General features: G+C 56.6%; 1 protein-coding gene across 2 annotated transcripts; it reads left to right on the top strand.

The window, feature by feature from the left end:
- Window positions 1-804: 804 nt before the first annotated feature.
- LOC148821525 (ankyrin repeat and fibronectin type-III domain-containing protein 1) lies at window positions 805-17,460 on the top strand. 2 transcript variants are annotated; one of them, XM_088930822.1, is made up of 18 exons: window positions 805-1,040; window positions 4,843-5,069; window positions 5,296-5,482; window positions 6,254-6,445; window positions 6,836-6,949; window positions 9,690-9,787; window positions 10,048-10,138; window positions 10,513-10,620; window positions 10,885-10,984; window positions 11,310-11,439; window positions 11,745-11,783; window positions 12,763-12,978; window positions 13,786-13,952; window positions 14,057-14,204; window positions 14,852-15,011; window positions 15,578-15,744; window positions 16,220-16,409; window positions 16,709-17,460. In XM_088930822.1, the coding sequence occupies exons 2-18, from the start codon at window positions 4,908-4,910 to the stop codon at window positions 17,296-17,298; spliced, it is 2,859 nt and encodes a 952-aa protein (XP_088786948.1). In that variant the 5' UTR covers window positions 805-1,040; window positions 4,843-4,907; the 3' UTR covers window positions 17,299-17,460. The 2 variants fall into 2 exon arrangements, with proteins under 2 accessions (XP_088786948.1, XP_088786947.1); XM_088930821.1 differs by having other exon boundaries at window positions 11,664-11,783.
- The last annotated feature ends 140 nt before the right edge of the window (window positions 17,461-17,600 follow it).

Here is a 17,600-nt window from a genome sequence, read left to right as displayed (position 1 = left end):
CATCCATAAAACCACAGGGCCTGGCAAATGGCATTTCAGAACCGGATGTCTGTCTTGCAGTAATTATTAAAGGTACGTACTGTGTAAGACAGTGTAGCAGAGTGCCTGTCTTGTAGCCACAGTGGCTGTATTTTGTGCCTGTGTTACTGGTTGTCTAACTGGGTTGGGATCAAAACACTGTTATTCTGCACAGAATGTGACCCAAAATGTCGCAGGATGTCACAGGTCTAGTGCAAGTGATCACATCACTCCTGTCCTGGAGTCCCTGCACTGGCTGCCTATCGGCTTTCAAAATCCTCCTGCTCACCCACACGGCTCTGCATGGCACCTGAACACCTGTCTGAGCTGCTATCGCCCTGCTCCCCACCTCACAGCCCTCGCTCTGCTAACTCTGCTCTCCTGTCTGTCCCCCAAGTCCGTCTGCACTCTAGGGGTGACAGGGCTTCTCCTGCTGCGCCCCTGCGCTCTGGAACTCTGTCCCCAAGGGTATCAGAGAGGGGCGTGCAGGGCGGAATGTCGGACTTCCGCAGTCCTGGACATCACAGGTGTCATTGCTGCCTTTATTACAGCTCCGGCACGGCCGACTCCTGACGGGTCTCGCTTCGCAATCCGCCCACGACCCTCCGAGGGCACGGACCCCGGGGGGACGAGGTGCCGGACGAGGGCAGGTGGGGTTGCGGCACCCGGAGCTCCTCCAGCCCCGGCAGGGGGTTTCAGAAGCGCGCCCCGCCGCTCCCCGAGAGAGACCCCTCCCTCCCCGGGGTACCTCCGGGTTCCGGGAAGACGCGGGCGATTCACATCGCGAGTCCGGCGCCAGCAGCGCGCCTGCGGCTTGCAGTCACCACAGGCGCAGCGTCAGAGCGAGAGAGAGTGCGGGCTTGCTCTGCGCCTGCCTCCCCGCCCCTGTCCTCACTCGCCCCCGGGAGAGAGCGGAGTACAGCGGCCACCGGGGGCATTTCCGCGCGGGCTGGTTCGGTTTCCAGTTCGGGCCCGGCTGGGGCGACTACAGGAGCAGCGAGCAGAGGGTCCCTGGGCGAGGGGTGAGTCCGCCTGTGTGCCGCCTGGCTCCGGGAGTCAGACTCGACAGAGACAGAGACGGAGACGGAGAGAGGAGGACACCTGCGTGATTCCTGTCCGCCGCGCACAGCGCTGCATCTTAAATGCCACGACACGTCCACGCGCCACAGCTCGACAGCACCCGTGCAAACGGAGGGAGTTTGTTAGCGTGAACCCCGATCAAGCTGCAACCGTATTGTACCGCGCTTTACCACAGTACAGCTTTAAAAAAGTACGGCATCGTGTTCTCACGGGGTCTTCATCGTTATTGCGGTGTGCTGTGTTACACGGCGCCTGACTGCAATACGACATCAGGTGCAACAGAATGTTCTGTGGGTTTTAATCATGGTCGCCGAGTACCATAGTTTACCACAATACACTGTTACAGCACACTGTAATTCCTACGGTCGAGAGCAGTGTACCCTAGTTTACTTTATGACTGCAGAGCGTCTTCCTTAGTCTACGTTATTGCAGTAGGTCATCGCGTGTCCGTTATTTTAGCGAACAGTGTACCCCGGTTTATTAGAGAGAACTGTGTACCACGGGGATAATCCAGCACAGGTTACTGTACTGTAAGTCAGCACGCCGCCTCGTCGTCATCTGGGCATGAACGCTTCATTCGGGCGGAAGGGTCACCGTGGACCCCACGGAGGTGCCGTGACAGTCACGACGAGACCCTCTCGGGCTGCGTGTTTGTGCTCTCGGGCTCCCAGCGCCACACGGCTGTCTTACATAACGGAATGCGTTTCGTCTGGAAACAGAACTTCGGCGGAGGGCTCCCGAGTGCTGCCCCCTGCTGGCGCGGGCGGGTACAGCAGGCAGGCGGGCAGAGCCTGTAGTCGCCTGAGAGGACTGGGTCACTCAGCAGCTGATCACTCCCGGCTGGAGGGAAGTGGTGTGTTAAGGGCTGAGGGAGTGATGTGGTGTGTTAAGGGCTGAGGTGTGAGTGATTGGACAGGTGTAGCAGTTGTGTGTGTGATTGGACACAGGTGTGTAGCAGGTGTGTGTGTGTGATTGGACAGGTGTAGCAGTTGTGTGTGTGATTGGACACAGGTGTGTAGCAGGTGTGTGTGTGTGATTGGACAGGTGTAGCAGTTGTGTGTGTGATTGGACACAGGTGTGTAGCAGGTGTGTGTGTGTGTGTGATTGGACAGGTGTAGCAGTTGTGTGTGTGATTGGACACAGGTGTGTAGCAGGTGTGTGTGTGATCGGACAGGTGTACCAGGTGTGTGTGTGTGTGTGATTGGACAGGTGTAGCAGGGATGTGCAGCAGAGCTCTGCTTGAGGCCTGTTGTAAGTCCTATTCTATGTGCTGTGTGCTGTGGTACAGTTAGCAGACGAGTTAAATTTGCAGATGACAGATGAGTAGGTGGAGAGGCAACAGCACAGCAGATTATACCTGGCAAGTCAAACACTCCATCAATCTGTACCGCTAGAAGAAAGAGGCACTATGGGAGATTCAGACCCGCAGGATGATGGCCACCAGGAAACACTTCTTTACTGGAAGAGGTGTGGGTGTGTGTAACAGGCCTCCCCTCTGGGGCTTCTGCAAGAGAAGGCAGGACAGAGTTCTACAGCCTCTCCGCTGCCAGAGAGCCAGAGCGGTCAGGTTGAAATGAAACCGGCCAGAGCTCACGAAGGTGTCCCTGCCTCTTCCTCTTCCAGCATCCTCTTCCTCGTGCCGCCCAGCTGTATTACCCTAGCTGGGGTCAAAATTTTAACTGTGTTGGGGGGGGGGCAGCTGTCGGTGCACGACCACAGCTCTCTCGGAGCACACTGCACGGATTGTGCCTCCTGCAGGTTTGAGGACGTGCCCAGTACCCCCCCCCCCCTCCAGCAGGAGAGTGCACTGGGAGGCGCTAGGAGGCTCTGCACGAATATCGACTCCCCTTCCTCCTCCTCCTCCTCCTCCTCCTCCTCCTCCCTGAGTCATTTCCAGCCCTGCTCAGCAGCTGGAGATACAGCTCGCGGTTTCCTGCGCAGCTCAGGGCAAGAGGCGAGTGGGAGAGAGCTGGGGGGGCTGTCGCTGCTCGGAAAGCGCAGAAGCCCAGCAGCGGTTTCGGAAACAGCTCAGGGCCTATTTCTGTGCTCCGCAGGCGGCTGTAGACACAGGCTGTGTGGTTTCGCAGCGCGCCTCAGACAATAACAGGTGGGCTATTGTCTCTTATCGAGCGCTGCGGCCCCCCCCATGGTGACGTCAGGGAGCGTCTCCGCGGCAACCCGCTCGCTGGGCCATCCGACACCAGGAGAGGCTCCGAGATTCCCAGGACTCGGGAGCGGGAGCGGGCAGTGGGTGGGAGGCGTGTCCCGGGACGAGGGCTGGCTCAGGCTGTCAGCCCTGCTGCAGGAGGCGCTATCCCGACGCCGGCCGGCTGGAGTGTCTGTCCCGGCGCAGGTGGCCCCTCCCAGCAGGAGCACAGGGCTAAAAATCCCCGCTGTGTGGGCGCTGCCCGCAGGCAGGCGCGGCTCCAGCACGCCGGGCGACTGGCCCACAGATTGCTCGTCGACGCTGCCCCTTGCCTCAGTCCGTCGGGTCCGCCAGCCCGCGGCTCGGTCGGAGCTGGGAGCCGGGGCCCTGAGGCCCCAGCCAGGGCTCGAACCCGGCACCCTGGCAGTCCCAGCACCAGCCTCCTGCTGCGTGGAGGTGTCCCACAGGGAAGGAATTCCCCTTCAGCAGGAGAATCCCAGTTTTCCCTGGGGATGTTGCCCTTTTCCTTGTCTTGACACTCCAAGAGTGGTCCGGAGGTGGCCCCCCAACCCCCCCCACCCAGGAGGAGCAGGTGCTCAGAGACGCAGGGGGTCCCTGCTGCAAGCCTGCGGGGAGACGCCATCACCCTCTCCTTCCTCTCCTTCCTCTCCTTCCTCTGCTCTCTGCTCTCGTCCTGATGTCGCCTGGGTGGGGATGTGCCTTCTAACCCTTCACCAGTCAACCAATCCGTTACTCAGCTTCACTGGGAATACGGTCTCCTGACGGGATAAGGGGGTGTCTAGTGACCCCGCTCGACTGAGGTTGACCTCCTGGCCAGAGCGCGGTCGTGTGGTTGTGCCTCCTGAACAGGCGTTATCAAACTCCATCAACCCACTGAGGTGCAGGACTGTGTACAGCGAGGAGGGGCCTGGACACAGGCTGCAGTGTCGCTCGTCCCTGCCCCTCCTCCACACGAGCCCAGGGCAGGGGGGCTGTCTCCTCTCCTCTCCTCTCCTCTCCTCTCCGTGTGCAGACCGGCAGCTGGGAGCCCTGCTCTCCCCGAAGCACCTCTGTCGTCGCGCCGCACCAGCTGGTCTGCTCCCCCGAGAACAAAGACTTTTCCATGTCGGGATCAACACCAGGCAGGATCTATTCATGAGCGCGTTCATGCCGAGCCCCTGGGGGAATCCTAGCCTGGTCCCCGGACGGGCGGAACGCCTTTCCCAGGCTCTGCAGCTGTTGCCCATCAGCACAGGGACTCGTGGGTATTGAGAGTGCGGCCCGCAGGCTGGACCGGGCCCCACCTGGGCCAGAGAGCTCCGCCTGTTCGGTTCTGTGTTAAACCCGTGATGCCCGCCTCCCCAGGACTGGGTCGGTCTTCCTGTGCTCGGACTGGGCGGTTCTGGACGGGTCGAGGTCGTTCTGCAGTTCTGCAGCTGTGGTGATGCAGAGAATCCCACATCCTGTAGGAAATCCTGCCGGGCTCTGGGTTTGGGACCGGGTCGGCGCTCAGGGGTCACCGCGAGCACGCTAAGCTGCAGACAGGGATCGCCCCCTGCAGGCCGCTGCTGGAATCACGGTCTCCTTGCTGTTCCCAGGAGGAGAGAGGGGAGTGTCCCGGTGTCCCCGTCGGAGTGCCGAGCCGCTGTGCTCCCGGAGCACGATGGCCCTGCCGGCCCGAGAGCCCCCCCTGCGCCGCCGCTCCCTGGGGCCCGTCTCCCCGAAACGCATCTACCGGAACCTGTCCGTCAGGCTGAGGGGCGGGGAGACCTCCCAGGGAGACCAATCGCAGAGCTCCGGCCGGCACAACAAGGACACGCCCCTGGTGAGAGCCCGCCTCCTCTCTCTGCTGCTGTCGCCTCCTCTCTCCCTCCATCTCCTTTCCCTCCACATCAATCTCCTCTCTCCCTCCTCCTCTCTCCCTCCACACCTGTCCCCTGTGTCTCTCTGCTCTGTGCCAGTGTGTCTCTGTGCCCCAGGCCCTCAGGGACGGGGTGGACAGTGGTGTCCAGTGAGACAGTATTGACCTGCTCCTGCTCTGCCCCCCCCAGTACCCGTCTCTGTGGGAGGCGGTGGAGAACGAGGACACCCTGGCGGTGCAGGAGATGCTGTCCCAGCAGAGGGAGGTGAACGCGCTGTCTCCCCAGGGGCTGGTCCCCCTGGACGTGGCCGCCCTCACTCTGAGCACCCCGCTGCTCCGAATACTGATCCGAGCCGGAGCCCGGGAAAACCCACTCTGTGAGTGACAGTCTGGCCCTGTGTGCCGGAGTCGCTGCGTCTTAATGGCTCTGTGCTTGTGCTGCTGTGTATCAATGACTCTGTGCCTGTGTTAATAGCTCTGTGCTTGTGCTGCTGTGTATCACTGACTCTGTGCCTGTGTTAAGGGCTCTGTGCTTGTGCTGCTGTGTATCACCGACTCTGTGCCTGTGTTAATAGCTCTGTGCTTGTGCTGCTGTGTATCACCGACTCTGTGCCTGTGTTAATAGCTCTGTGCTTGTGCTGCTGTGTATCACCGACTCTGTGCCTGTGTTAATAGCTCTGTGCTTGTGCTGCTGTGTATCACTGACTCTGTGCCTGTGTTAATGGCTCTGTGCTTGTGCTGCTGTGTATCACCGACTCTGTGCCTGTGTTAATGGCTCTGTGCTTGTGCTGCTGTTTATCACTGACTCTGTGCCTGTGTTAATAGCTCTGTGCTTGTGTTGCTGTGTATCACCGACTCTGTGCCTGTGTTAATAGCTCTGTGCTTGTGCTGCTGTGTATCAATGACTCTGTGCCTGTGTTAATAGCTCTGTGCTTGTGTTGCTGTGTATCAATGACTCTGTGCCTGTATTAATGGCTCTATGCCGATTCTGATGACTCTGTGCCTGTTTTAATGGCCCTGTGCCTGTGTTAATGGCCCTGTGCCGGAGTTAATGGCTCTGTGTCTGAGTTAATGGTCCTGTGCTGATATTAATGGTGCCCGTGTTAATGGCCCTGTGCCTGTGTTAATGGCCCTGTGCCGTGTGCCAGTGTGCAGCCCAGCGGACTGGTCCGTGAAGCTGCAGGCGCTGGTGCGCACGGCGGGGAGGTGTGTGGCCGAGCTGAAGGACGCCGTGTGCACGGGCCCCCCGGAGGCGCAGCAGGACACCCAGAAGCAGCTGCGGGTCTGGACCCTGAGGTACCAGCTCTACTGCCGCATGAGGGAGAACTTCGCCCGCACAGGTACGGGGCTGGGCCGGACCGGGTCGCACCGGGCCCTGCTGCTACAGGGTGACGGGTTTAGTGGATTGGACTGGACTGGTCTGAGCTGGACTGGACAACAGTGGACCTCAATGAGCCTGATGTGGGCTGAGCGGACTGGGCTGCTCTGGGCTAGATCAGAGTGGACTGGGCTGATCTCCGTTCAGCTTGACTGGGCTGGGCTGCGTTCAGCTTGACTGGTCTGGACTGCGTTCAGGACTGTGACGGACATTGTGTCGCTGGACAGGACTACGCTGGGATCATGTGAACTGGACCGGACTGGAGTAAAGCTAGTTTTAATGATTAGATACAGATTTTTTTCTGTTGCTGTAGCGCATGTAAACAGTGTATTGATCTCTCTCTGTCACCCAGTGCTGCCTGGCCCTCCCAGTAACGTGAGCTTGCTGGTGTCCAGTGCCACCTCGCTGACCGTGTCCTTCAGGGAGCCAGAGGGCACCGTCACTGGGCTCATCACCCACTACAGAGGTGGGGTCTACATGGGGAGAAGTGTTAATAATGTTAATAATACACAGCCCAGTCTGGGTCTATAGCAGAGTCAGTGTTGATGTGTTAATACACAGCCCAGTCTGGGTCTATAGCAGAGTCAGTGTTGATGTGTTAATACACAGCCCAGTCTGGGTCTATAGCAGAGTCAGTGTTGATGGTGTTAATACACAGCCCAGTCTGGGTCTATAGCAGAGTCAGTGTTGATGGTGTTAATACACAGCCCAGTCTGGGTCTATAGCAGAGTCAGTGTTAATGTTAATAATACACAGCCCAGTCTGGGTCTATAGCAGAGTCAGTGTTGATGTGTTAATACACAGCCCAGTCTGGGTCTATAGCAGAGTCAGTGTTGATGTGTTAATACACAGCCCAGTCTGGGTCTATAGCAGAGTCAGTGTTGATGTGTTAATACACAGCCCAGTCTGGGTCTATAGCAGAGTCAGTGTTGATGTGTTAATACACAGCCCAGTCTGCGTCTATAGCAGAGTCAGTGTTGATGGTGTTAATACACAGCCCAGTCTGGGTCTATAGCAGAGTCAGTGTTGATGTGTTAATACACAGCCCAGTCTGGGTCTATAGCAGAGTCAGTGTTGATGTGTTAATACACAGCCCAGTCTGGGTCTACAGCAGAGTAAGTGTTGATGTGTTAATACACAGCCCAGTCTGGGTCTACAGTAGAGTCAGTGTTGATGTGTTAATACACAGCCCAGTCTGGGTCTATAGCAGAGTCAGTGTTGATGTGTTAATACACAGCCCAGTCTGGGTCTATAGCAGAGTCAGTGTTGATGTGTTAATACACAGCCCAGTCTGGGTCTATAGCAGAGTCAGTGTTGATGTGTTAATACACAGCCCAGTCTGGGTCTACAGCAGAGTCAGTGTTGATGTGTTAATACACAGCCCAGTCTGGGTCTATAGCAGAGTCAGTGTTGATGTGTTAATACACAGCCCAGTCTGGGTCTATAGCAGAGTCAGTGTTGATGTGTTAATACACAGCCCAGTCTGGGTCTATAGCAGAGTCAGTGTTGATGTGTTAATACACAGCCCAGTCTGGGTCTATAGCAGAGTCAGTGTTGATGGTGTTAATACACAGCCCAGTCTGGGTCTATAGCAGAGTCAGTGTTGATGTGTTAATACACAGCCCAGTCTGGGTCTATAGCAGAGTCAGTGTTGATGTGTTAATACACAGCCCAGTCTGGGTCTATAGTAGAGTCAGTGTTGATGTGTTAATACACAGCCCAGTCTGGGTCTATAGCAGAGTCAGTGTTGATGTGTTAATACACAGCCCAGTCTGGGTCTATAGCAGAGTCAGTGTTGATGTGTTAATACACAGCCCAGTCTGGGTCTACAGTAGAGTCAGTGTTGATGTGTTAATACACAGCCCAGTCTGGGTCTACAGTAGAGTCAGTGTTGATGTGTTAATACACAGCCCAGTCTGGGTCTATAGCAGAGTCAGTGTTGATGTGTTAATACACAGCCCAGTCTGGGTCTATAGCAGAGTCAGTGTTGATGTGTTAATACACAGCCCAGTCTGGGTCTATAGTAGAGTCAGTGTTGATGTGTTAATACACAGCCCAGTCTGGGTCTATAGCAGAGTCAGTGTTGATGTGTTAATACACAGCCCAGTCTGGGTCTACAGCAGAGTCAGTGTTGATGTGTTAATACACAGCCCAGTCTGGGTCTACAGTAGAGTCAGTGTTGATGTGTTAATACACAGCCCAGTCTGGGTCTACAGTAGAGTCAGTGTTGATGTGTTAATACACAGCCCAGTCTGGGTCTATAGCAGAGTCACTGTTGATGTGTTAATACACAGCCCAGTCTGGGTCTATAGTAGAGTCAGTGTTGATGTGTTAATACACAGCCCAGTCTGGGTCTATAGCAGAGTCAGTGTTGATGTGTTAATACACAGCCCAGTCTGGGTCTATAGCAGAGTCAGTGTTGATGTGTTAATACACAGCCCAGTCTGGGTCTATAGCAGAGTCAGTGTTGATGTGTTAATACACAGCCCAGTCTGGGTCTATAGCAGAGTCAGTGTTGATGTGTTAATACACAGCCCAGTCTGGGTCTACAGCAGAGTCAGTGTTGATGTGTTAATACACAGCCCAGTCTGGGTCTACAGCAGAGTCAGTGTTGATGTGTTAATACACAGCCCAGTCTGGGTCTACAGTAGAGTCAGTGTTGATGTGTTAATACACAGCCCAGTCTGGGTCTACAGTAGAGTCAGTGTTGATGTGTTAATACACAGCCCAGTCTGGGTCTATAGCAGAGTCACTGTTGATGTGTTAATACACAGCCCAGTCTGGGTCTATAGTAGAGTCAGTGTTGATGTGTTAATACACAGCCCAGTCTGGGTCTATAGCAGAGTCACTGTTGATGTGTTAATACACAGCCCAGTCTGGGTCTATAGCAGAGTCAGTGTTAATGTTAATAATACACAGCCCAGTCTGGGTCTATAGCAGAGTCAGTGTTGATGTGTTAATACACAGCCCAGTCTGGGTCTATAGCAGAGTCAGTGTTGATGTGTTAATACACAGCCCAGTCTGGGTCTATAGCAGAGTCAGTGTTGATGTGTTAATACACAGCCCAGTCTGGGTCTATAGCAGAGTCAGTGTTGATGTGTTAATACACAGCCCAGTCTGGGTCTATAGTAGAGTCAGTGTTGATGGTACGAATACACAGATAGCTCCTGTAACTCAATGCTGTGTCTCTGTCTTCTTTGGTACAGTGGAATGGAGCTCGTCAGCGACCTTTGACCCCCTTTGTGGCTCAGTGCTGGTTCACGACACAAAGAATCTGCACTTCATCATCACCGGACTGACCACAGTAAGACACTGTCACTGGGACTGTGAGAGTCCAGTCAGTATCACTGGGCTGACCACAGTAAGACACTGTGACTGGGGCTGTGAGAGTCCAGTCAGTATCACTGGGCTGACCACAGTAGGACACTGTGACTGGGACTGTGAGAGTCCAGTCAGTATCACGAGACTGACCACAGCTGGGACTGTGAGTGTCCAGTCAGTATGTCTGTCTGTGCATGTGTGTGCCTCTGTGTGTGCGTCACTGTGTGTGTCTGTGTGTTCCAGGGAGGACTGTACTTCGTCAGGGTGTCGGCCTACAATGTGAAGGGATATGGTCCAGCTCAGAGCTCCAGCCCCCCCAGTGCTGCCCCCTCCAGTGAGTATCAGGAAGTGCAGGCTGCCTCTGAGACTGAGCCTGATCAAGATATGGTCAGATACCGTACATCTTAGAAACCTGATTTTCAGAACACTGCAAGGATGTTGTAATTGATTGATTTTTTATCTGAAATTTAAACTGAGAGGGGATCCCTCAAAAAGAACAGAGGCTCCATATTGCCAATCACTCCATTGATCTGTTACAGTTACAGGGACACTGAACTGTATTGATATTGTAGGGTCTGTGATAACATGACAGGGACTCAGCACTCTATCTCTGCTGTGAGTGAGGGCTCTGTCGGTATATTAGTATTGCAGGAACCCCAGCAACAGTGTGCATGTCGTAAGCATGCTGTGCTCTGTCGCCCCCTACAGGCTGGACGCAGTGCTGCGGTGTGAAGCAGAGGAGCCGGGAGCAGGCGACCGGAGTCAGGAAACTGCTGGAGCAGATCCAGGACCCGCAGTACCGGGGCTACTTCATAGGTGACACTGGGCTGGCACATGCTTACACATGCTTTCACACACGGTTACACTTACACACGCTTTATACACATGCTTACTCACACCCACACGCATGCTCATATACTTGAATACACACACGCATGCACACATCTACACACTCGCTCACATTTGCTCACACACACACTCGTGCACAGACACACAGGTGCGCACAGGCTCACACAAACACACACTCGTGCACAGACACACACACTCACACTCACTCACACACTGTCCCTCTGCCTGCAGAGACGTCCAGGGTTCACACCCCCAGCAAGAAGCTGTCTGTGTCTCGCAGCCTCAAGCACCTCTTCCAGTCGGCCACCAAGTTTGTGCGCAGCCTGCAGAGGTGAGTCCTCTCTCCACTGAGAGTGACCACTGACCGCTGTCCCCACTGAGACTGACCCCTATTCCCACTGACCCCTGACCCTTCCCCACTGAGACTGACCCCTGACCCCTCTCCCCACTGACACTGACCCTGCTCCATCGAAACTGATCCCTCTCCTCATTGAGAAATTAGGGGTAAGGAGTTGGGATAAGGTTTAGGGTTACGATCACGGGTTTAGGGTAAGGGTCAGGGGTTAGTGTTAAGGTTAGGTGTCAGGGGAGTGATTAAACCCAGGCTCGCGGATCAGTTCGTTAATTCGGGGCGGTAACGTCAGTCTCTGTCTCAGGGGAGTGTACCTGGCCGCTGTCTTCTACCACAAGGACAACATCCTGGTCACAGCCGAGGAGCAGATCCCATTGGTGGAGATCCACAGCTGCTCCACCTCCGTCACGCAGGACTTCCTCTGGTTCGCCAAGGTCAGCTGTCAATCACAGGGCCACGCAGGAGGAGCTGTCTCAGTCCCTGTCTGTCTTTCCCTGGCTCTCCTTCTCTCCCTGTGTCCAGCCCTCTCTCCTCCTTTCTGCGGCTGGGTTGTCCCAGACAGTAGGGAGCCGAACAGTGAGCGACTGTGGACAGTGAGTGACATTTCCCGGCTGTGGGCTTGTAGTGACTACTTTGCCTTCCTCCTCCCTGTCCTCAGCTGTCCTGCGCCTGGAAGGACGTCTCCTGGCTGCAGCAGGCCATGACCTCTTCCCTGTCCTCCTCCTCCTCTCTCCTGCAGACCCGACAGAAGATCCTGCTGGCCGTCTCCCAGCTACAGGTCAGTGTGTCTGTATTAACCCCTCTCTCTCTCAGTGCAGTGTTCATGTACTGGAGTGTCCAGTCAGTGTGTCTGTATGAACCCCCCTCTCTCTCTCTCAGTGCAGTGTTCATGTACTGGAGTGTCCAGTCAGTGTGTGTGTATGAACCCCTCTCTCTCTCAGTGCAGTGTTAATGTACTGGAGTGTCCAGTCAGTGTGTCTGTATTAACCCCTCTCTCTCTCAGTGCAGTGTTCATGTACTGGAGTGTCCAGTCAGTGTGTCTGTATTAACCCCTCTCTCTCAGTGCAGTGTTCATGTACTGGAGTGTCCAGTCAGTGTGTCTGTATGAACCCCTCTCTCTCTCAGTGCAGTGTTCATGTACTGGAGTGTCCAGTCAGTGTGTCTGTATGAACCCCTCTCTCTCTCTCTCAGTGCAGTGTTAATGTACTGGAGTGTCCAGTCAGTGTGTGTGTATGAACCCCTCTCTCTCTCAGTGCAGTGTTAATGTACTGGAGTGTCCAGTCAGTGTGTCTGTATGAACCCCTCTCTCTCTCAGTGCAGTGTTAATGTACTGGAGTGTCCAGTCAGTGTGTCTGTATGAACCCCTCTCTCTCAGTGCAGTGTTAATGTACTGGAGTGTCCAGTCAGTGTGTCTGTATTAACCCCTCTCTCTCTCAGTGCAGTGTTCATGTACTGGAGTGTCCAGTCAGTGTGTCTGTATGAACCCCTCTCTCTCTCAGTGCAGTGTTCATGTACTGGAGTGTCCAGTCAGTGTGTCTGTATGAACCCCTCTCTCTCTCTCTCAGTGCAGTGTTAATGTACTGGAGTGTCCAGTCAGTGTGTCTGTATGAACCCCTCTCTCTCAGTGCAGTGTTAATGTACTGGAGTGTCCAGTCAGTGTGTCTGTATTAACCCCTCTCTCTCTCAGTGCAGTGTTAATGTACTGGAGTGTCCAGTCAGTGTGTCTGTATGAACCCCTCTCTCTCTGGGTGACACAGAGCTCTCTGGGCACGGTGGACTTGGGCCAGGTGTACCATGAGCCCATTAAGGACCGGCAGGGGAACGTGCTGCTGGTGACCTTGAGGGAGGGCTCCTCTCTCTCGCCCCCTGACCCCCTGCGCTGGACCCCCCTGGCCCGCTTCCAGAGAGAGAGGCAACGCAGCCACCTGCTGCCCGACCCCACTGCCATCGACACGCTGACCGAGCACCTCAAGGTGTGCCTTTCGTCTGACCACTCGTCTGCCTGCCTGTGTTACTGAGAGCCTGTCAGTCTGACTGACTCGGGCTGAATATCCTGTCTGTCTGAAAACCCTCTAGGTACTACCCTTCTGTCCCTCTGTCTGTCTCTGGAAGACTAAATCTCAGCACACGCACTCTCAAGCTCTGGTTCTGTCATGCCCGTGTCACCACCATCAAGGTGGATGCTGCACATTGGTGGTGGTGGAGGGGATCCCCATTACCTGCAAAGTGCTTTGAGTGGAGTGTCCAGAAAAGTGCTATATAAGTGTAGGCAATTATTATTATTATTATTATTTTGACAACTGAGCTGGTCAATATTAAGTTGTCTCTCTCTCCCTCTACAGGAAAACCTCTGCTCTCACAGTCAGTGATGTTGGCTGCAGTGTCAGTGTTTATATAGACTTTGTCTCCCTCTACAGGGAAACCTGTGCTCTCACAGTGTCAGTGTGTTAATATTAAACTGTCTCTGTCTCCCCCTACAGGAGAAGCTGTGCTATCACAGTCAGTGATGTTAGCCACAGTGTCAGTGTGTTAATTGCTTCTGTCTCCCCCTACAGGAGAAGCTGTGCTATCACAGTCAGTGACGTTAGCCACAGTGTCAGTGTGTTAATTGCTTCTGTCTCCCCCTACAGGAGAAGCTGTGCTATCACAGTCAGTGATGTTAGCCACAGTGTCAGTGTGTTAATTGCCTCTGTCTCCCCCTACAGGAGAAGCTGTGCTATCACAGTCAGTGATGTTAGCCACAGTGTCAGTGTGTTAATTGCCTCTGTCTCCCCCTACAGGAGAAGCTGTGCTATCACAGGCGCAGCGTGCAGACCGCCCAGCCGGGGCTCTACGTGGGGGTGCTGAAGCTGTGCAGCTCGGTGGATCAGATCCGAGTCCTGGTGCCACACAAGCTGCCCAACCTGCTGTACCACGCCCGCGTCCGGCACAACCCCCACGTGTCGCGGTACAGAGGCCGTCGCAGCACATCCCAGCAATCAGTAAGCAGGGCAGTGAGTGCGCCGGCCCCAGCCCTCACCTCTCACCCCTCGCCCTCTGTTCCCGCCGCAGGGAGGAGTGGGCGTGGCTGCAGGGCCTGTGCGGGCGCGGCGCGGCGGAGGGGCGGGGCCCACCGGACCCCGGGCTGGGGGAGTTCGTCAGGTCCCTGAGAGCAGCCGTCTCCCACCTGCTCACGAAGCTCAACATCCCGCTGCACAAGGTACGAGTCCGGGGATCCGGGGAGGGAAGAGAGGGGGCGCGCACCTCCCTCTCTCTCTCTCTGATTCACTGGGGTCACAGTCACCCCACTAACCACTTCTTTACTGGAAGGGCTGCACACCTCTGGCCAGCCCTGCCTGCTGGTGGGTCCCAGCGCAGAGCTGTGTGGCCTCTGCCCCTGACACTGCTGTAACGACAGGCGGCGCTCGGGGCCTCGATATCGCCAGTCTCCAGCGCAGCAGCGCAGCACAGGCACAGCTGCGGACCGACAGACCAGCGCTGTTAAACTTCACGCCTGCGTGTTACTCCATACTAGGCTGCCTTCTGTGTGGAGTCTGCATGTTCTGCCTGTGTTCGCCTGGATTTTCGCCAGGCGCACCCGCCGCTCAAAGACGTGCTGGCCCAGTTCGTGGCGGCCTCTGCAGCAGACTGGCGTCCTGTCCCGGGAGCTATCCCGCCTTGTGCCCCTGTGTATCCAGGATGCCAGGGCTCTGACCAAGAAGAAGCTCTTTCCTGGCGATGGGCTGACATTACCCGACCGGACCGTTCGGACTGTGACAGGCGGCTCGTGCTGCCGTGTTCGGGCGGCGCTTGTGGCCCCGGGGCCCTGCGCTCAGAGAGGCCCTGACAGCTCCTTCCTCCCCCCAGGCGCAGTGCTACCGCCTGTACACACAGGAAGTGCTGCAGCTGGGCCAGCAGGTCTCCTTCCTGCTGCTGCTGCCCCCCTCCGAGGACTTCTGCGCCTCCCCGGGGAAGGACGGCGCGCTGTCCGGCTTCCTCACCCTGCCTCTGCAGATCTTCGAGCTGGGTAGGACACCACGCATATCACACACAGCACTCACACTGAGCACACCACGCATATCACACACAGCACTCACACTGAGCACACCACGCATATCACACACAGCACTCACACTGAGCACACCACGCATATCACACACAGCACTCACACTGAGCACACCACGCATATCACACACAGCACTCACACTGAGCACACCACACATATCACACGCAGCACTAACACTGAGCACACCACGCATATCACACACAGCACTCACACTGAGCACACCACGCATATCACACACAGCACTCACACTGAGCACACCACGCATATCACACACAGCACTCACACTGAGCACACCACGCATATCACACACAGCACTCACACTGAGCACACCACGCATATCACACACAGCACTCACACTGAGCACACCACGCATATCACACACAGCACTCACACTGAGCACACCACGCATATCACACACAGCACTCACACTGAGCACACCACGCATATCACACACAGCACTCCTTAACTTACTCCAAATTCTCTGCCTGTGCATCTGACCGTACTGCCCCTCTCTCTCTCTGCCCCAGTCCACTTCTCAGCCTATGAGCAGGAGTTCTTCTCTCAGTACTGCCAGGCCTCCCTGCTGCTGGAGCTGGATGCCCAGCTGTCCCAGCAGGCCCTGAGGGAGGCGCTGGACAGGCGGGAGGTGCAGGAGGCCAAGGACAGGCTGGACCAGGTGCTGCAGCTGACCCAGGTCTGTCTCTTCATGCAGCGGTTTCCTAGACACTCACCCAGACTGGGCGGAACGACCCCCTCATAGCTTCAGTACACAAGTCCGATGACTCCCACAGTAGCTTCCTGAAAGATTTCTGTGGTTCTGTGGTTCACTGTGCAGGAAGAGCAAAGTGGGTAATAAATACAGACCAGAGTCTGTGTGTGAGAGAGTCCAGTCCAGTCCAGTGTGAGAGAGTCCAGTCCGGTGTGAGAGAGTCCAGTCCAGTCTGGTGTGAGAGAGCCCAGTCCAGTCTGTGTGTGAGAGAGTCCAGTCCAGTCCAGTGTGAGAGAGTCCAGTCCGGTGTGAGAGAGTCCAGTCCACTCTGGTGTGAGAGAGTCCAGTCCGGTGTGAGAGAGTCCAGTCCGGTTTGAGAGAGCCCAGTCCAGTCTGGTGTGAGAGAGTCCAGTCCGGTGTTTGACAGTCCCCGTGACTGTGCCCCTGTCTGTCTCCGCAGCACCTGGACTCCCTGTGGCGCAGTGTGCGCTGGATCACGGACGCGCTGCACTGCGTGCGCCACAAGGAGAGCGCGCGTGGCGCTCCCCTGGGCCGGGTCATGGAGGACCAGGAGAGGGGGGAGCCCCAGAGCCCCCACGGCAGCAGCAGCGTCCCGGACCAGGGGTCAGCGCCCGGGTCGACCTGCACAGGTACGCCCCCCCAGCTGGTCGCGACTGAAGCCACAGTGTCGCGGGGTGGACCGGAATGTGCAGGGAGTGTCATCTGGTGTCCTGGTGCAGAAACACTGACAGAAGCCACCAGTCATGCCGGTGCACTTCACTCAGAGAGCGTGCGGCGGGCTGTCGTTACAGTATTAACACACTGCTCACGTGGCCTGGCTGAGCAGGGTGATGGGCGTGGGGACTGGCCAGTCACGGCCCTGAATGGAAAGTTGTGGGCGGGGTTTAACGAGCTGCTGAGCTATTGACCCTCTTCCTCTCTCTGTCAGACCGCCGGCCCAGTCTGGGGTTGGACAACGTGCTCTGGACGGGCAGCCGTGTGGCTCCGGACTCCTTCCATCCCAACATCCCCGTGGACAGTGAGAGGTCGGGGCTGCTGGGCAAGAGCAGCAGCCAATCAGGAGCCAGCAGGAGGAGCCCACCCGCATGCAGGGACCAATCAGCGGCGCGGGCCTACGGCGTCGGCCAACCAGAGACGAGGGCTGGCGGCTGTGTCACGGCGGGGGGCGGGACGGACTCCTGGCCGGGACTCGGGGAATCGGGGGTCGGACTCGGCCAGCAGGAGGCGCCGGAGGTTGGGGGCAGTCCGAGTGACCCCTCAGTGCTGGAGGACAGCGCCTGCGCTCCGTCGTGGCTGCGGCTCAGAGACTCTGCCCAGGAGGAGGAGCCGCCTCCCTGGGAGCTCCTGGACAGCGTCGGAGCCCCCCTGCCCCAGGACGGCCCCCCGGGGCGGGAGCCGTTCCCCCTCCTGCCCCGCTGCGACAGCCGGGGCGAGCCGCTGAGGCCACAGCCCACCAGGGGGCGCTGCCTGCCCGAGAGGAGCCTGGTGGAGTGGATCAGCTCGCCGCCGCAGTCCTGAGGCTCCGCGCGGGGGGGACTGGACAGCGCCCGTCTGCAGCGCTCGGGACCGGGCCGGAGTTCAGAGCCCGTCGGTGCGCCTCTGCGCCTCTGTGTGTTTGAGCCCTTTGCTGTCACACCACTCTGTTGCCTTACTGTACATAAACTCACACACACTCTGAAACAGAAGCGTCCGCTGTCTTCACTTAACCACCGCGGCGGTGTGTGTGTGTGTCATATGTACTGTATGTGAGCGTGTGATTGTGTGTGATTGTTTGTGTGTTTGTGAGCGTGAGTGTGAGTGTGAGTGTGATGTGTGTGTGA

The sequence above is a fragment of the Atractosteus spatula genome, chromosome 13 (genome assembly GCF_055471065.1).
Source record: "Atractosteus spatula isolate fAtrSpa1 chromosome 13, fAtrSpa1.hap1, whole genome shotgun sequence".
Taxonomy (NCBI): domain Eukaryota; kingdom Metazoa; phylum Chordata; class Actinopteri; order Semionotiformes; family Lepisosteidae; genus Atractosteus; species Atractosteus spatula.
Note: the sequence above shows the minus strand (reverse complement) of the source record. Positions and strands in the feature narration are given on the sequence as shown.

Bases quoted from the DNA above. Each gene is read 5' to 3' on its own strand.
- LOC148821525 (XM_088930821.1), top strand. From the start codon at position 4,908: ATGGCCCTGCCGGCCCGAGAGCCCCCCCTGCGCCGCCGCTCCCTGGGG. The intron at 5,070-5,295 runs GTGAGAGCCCGC...TGCCCCCCCCAG, and splicing joins ACAACAAGGACACGCCCCTG to TACCCGTCTCTGTGGGAGGC. The intron at 10,985-11,309 runs GTGAGTCCTCTC...TCTCTGTCTCAG, and splicing joins TTTGTGCGCAGCCTGCAGAG to GGGAGTGTACCTGGCCGCTG.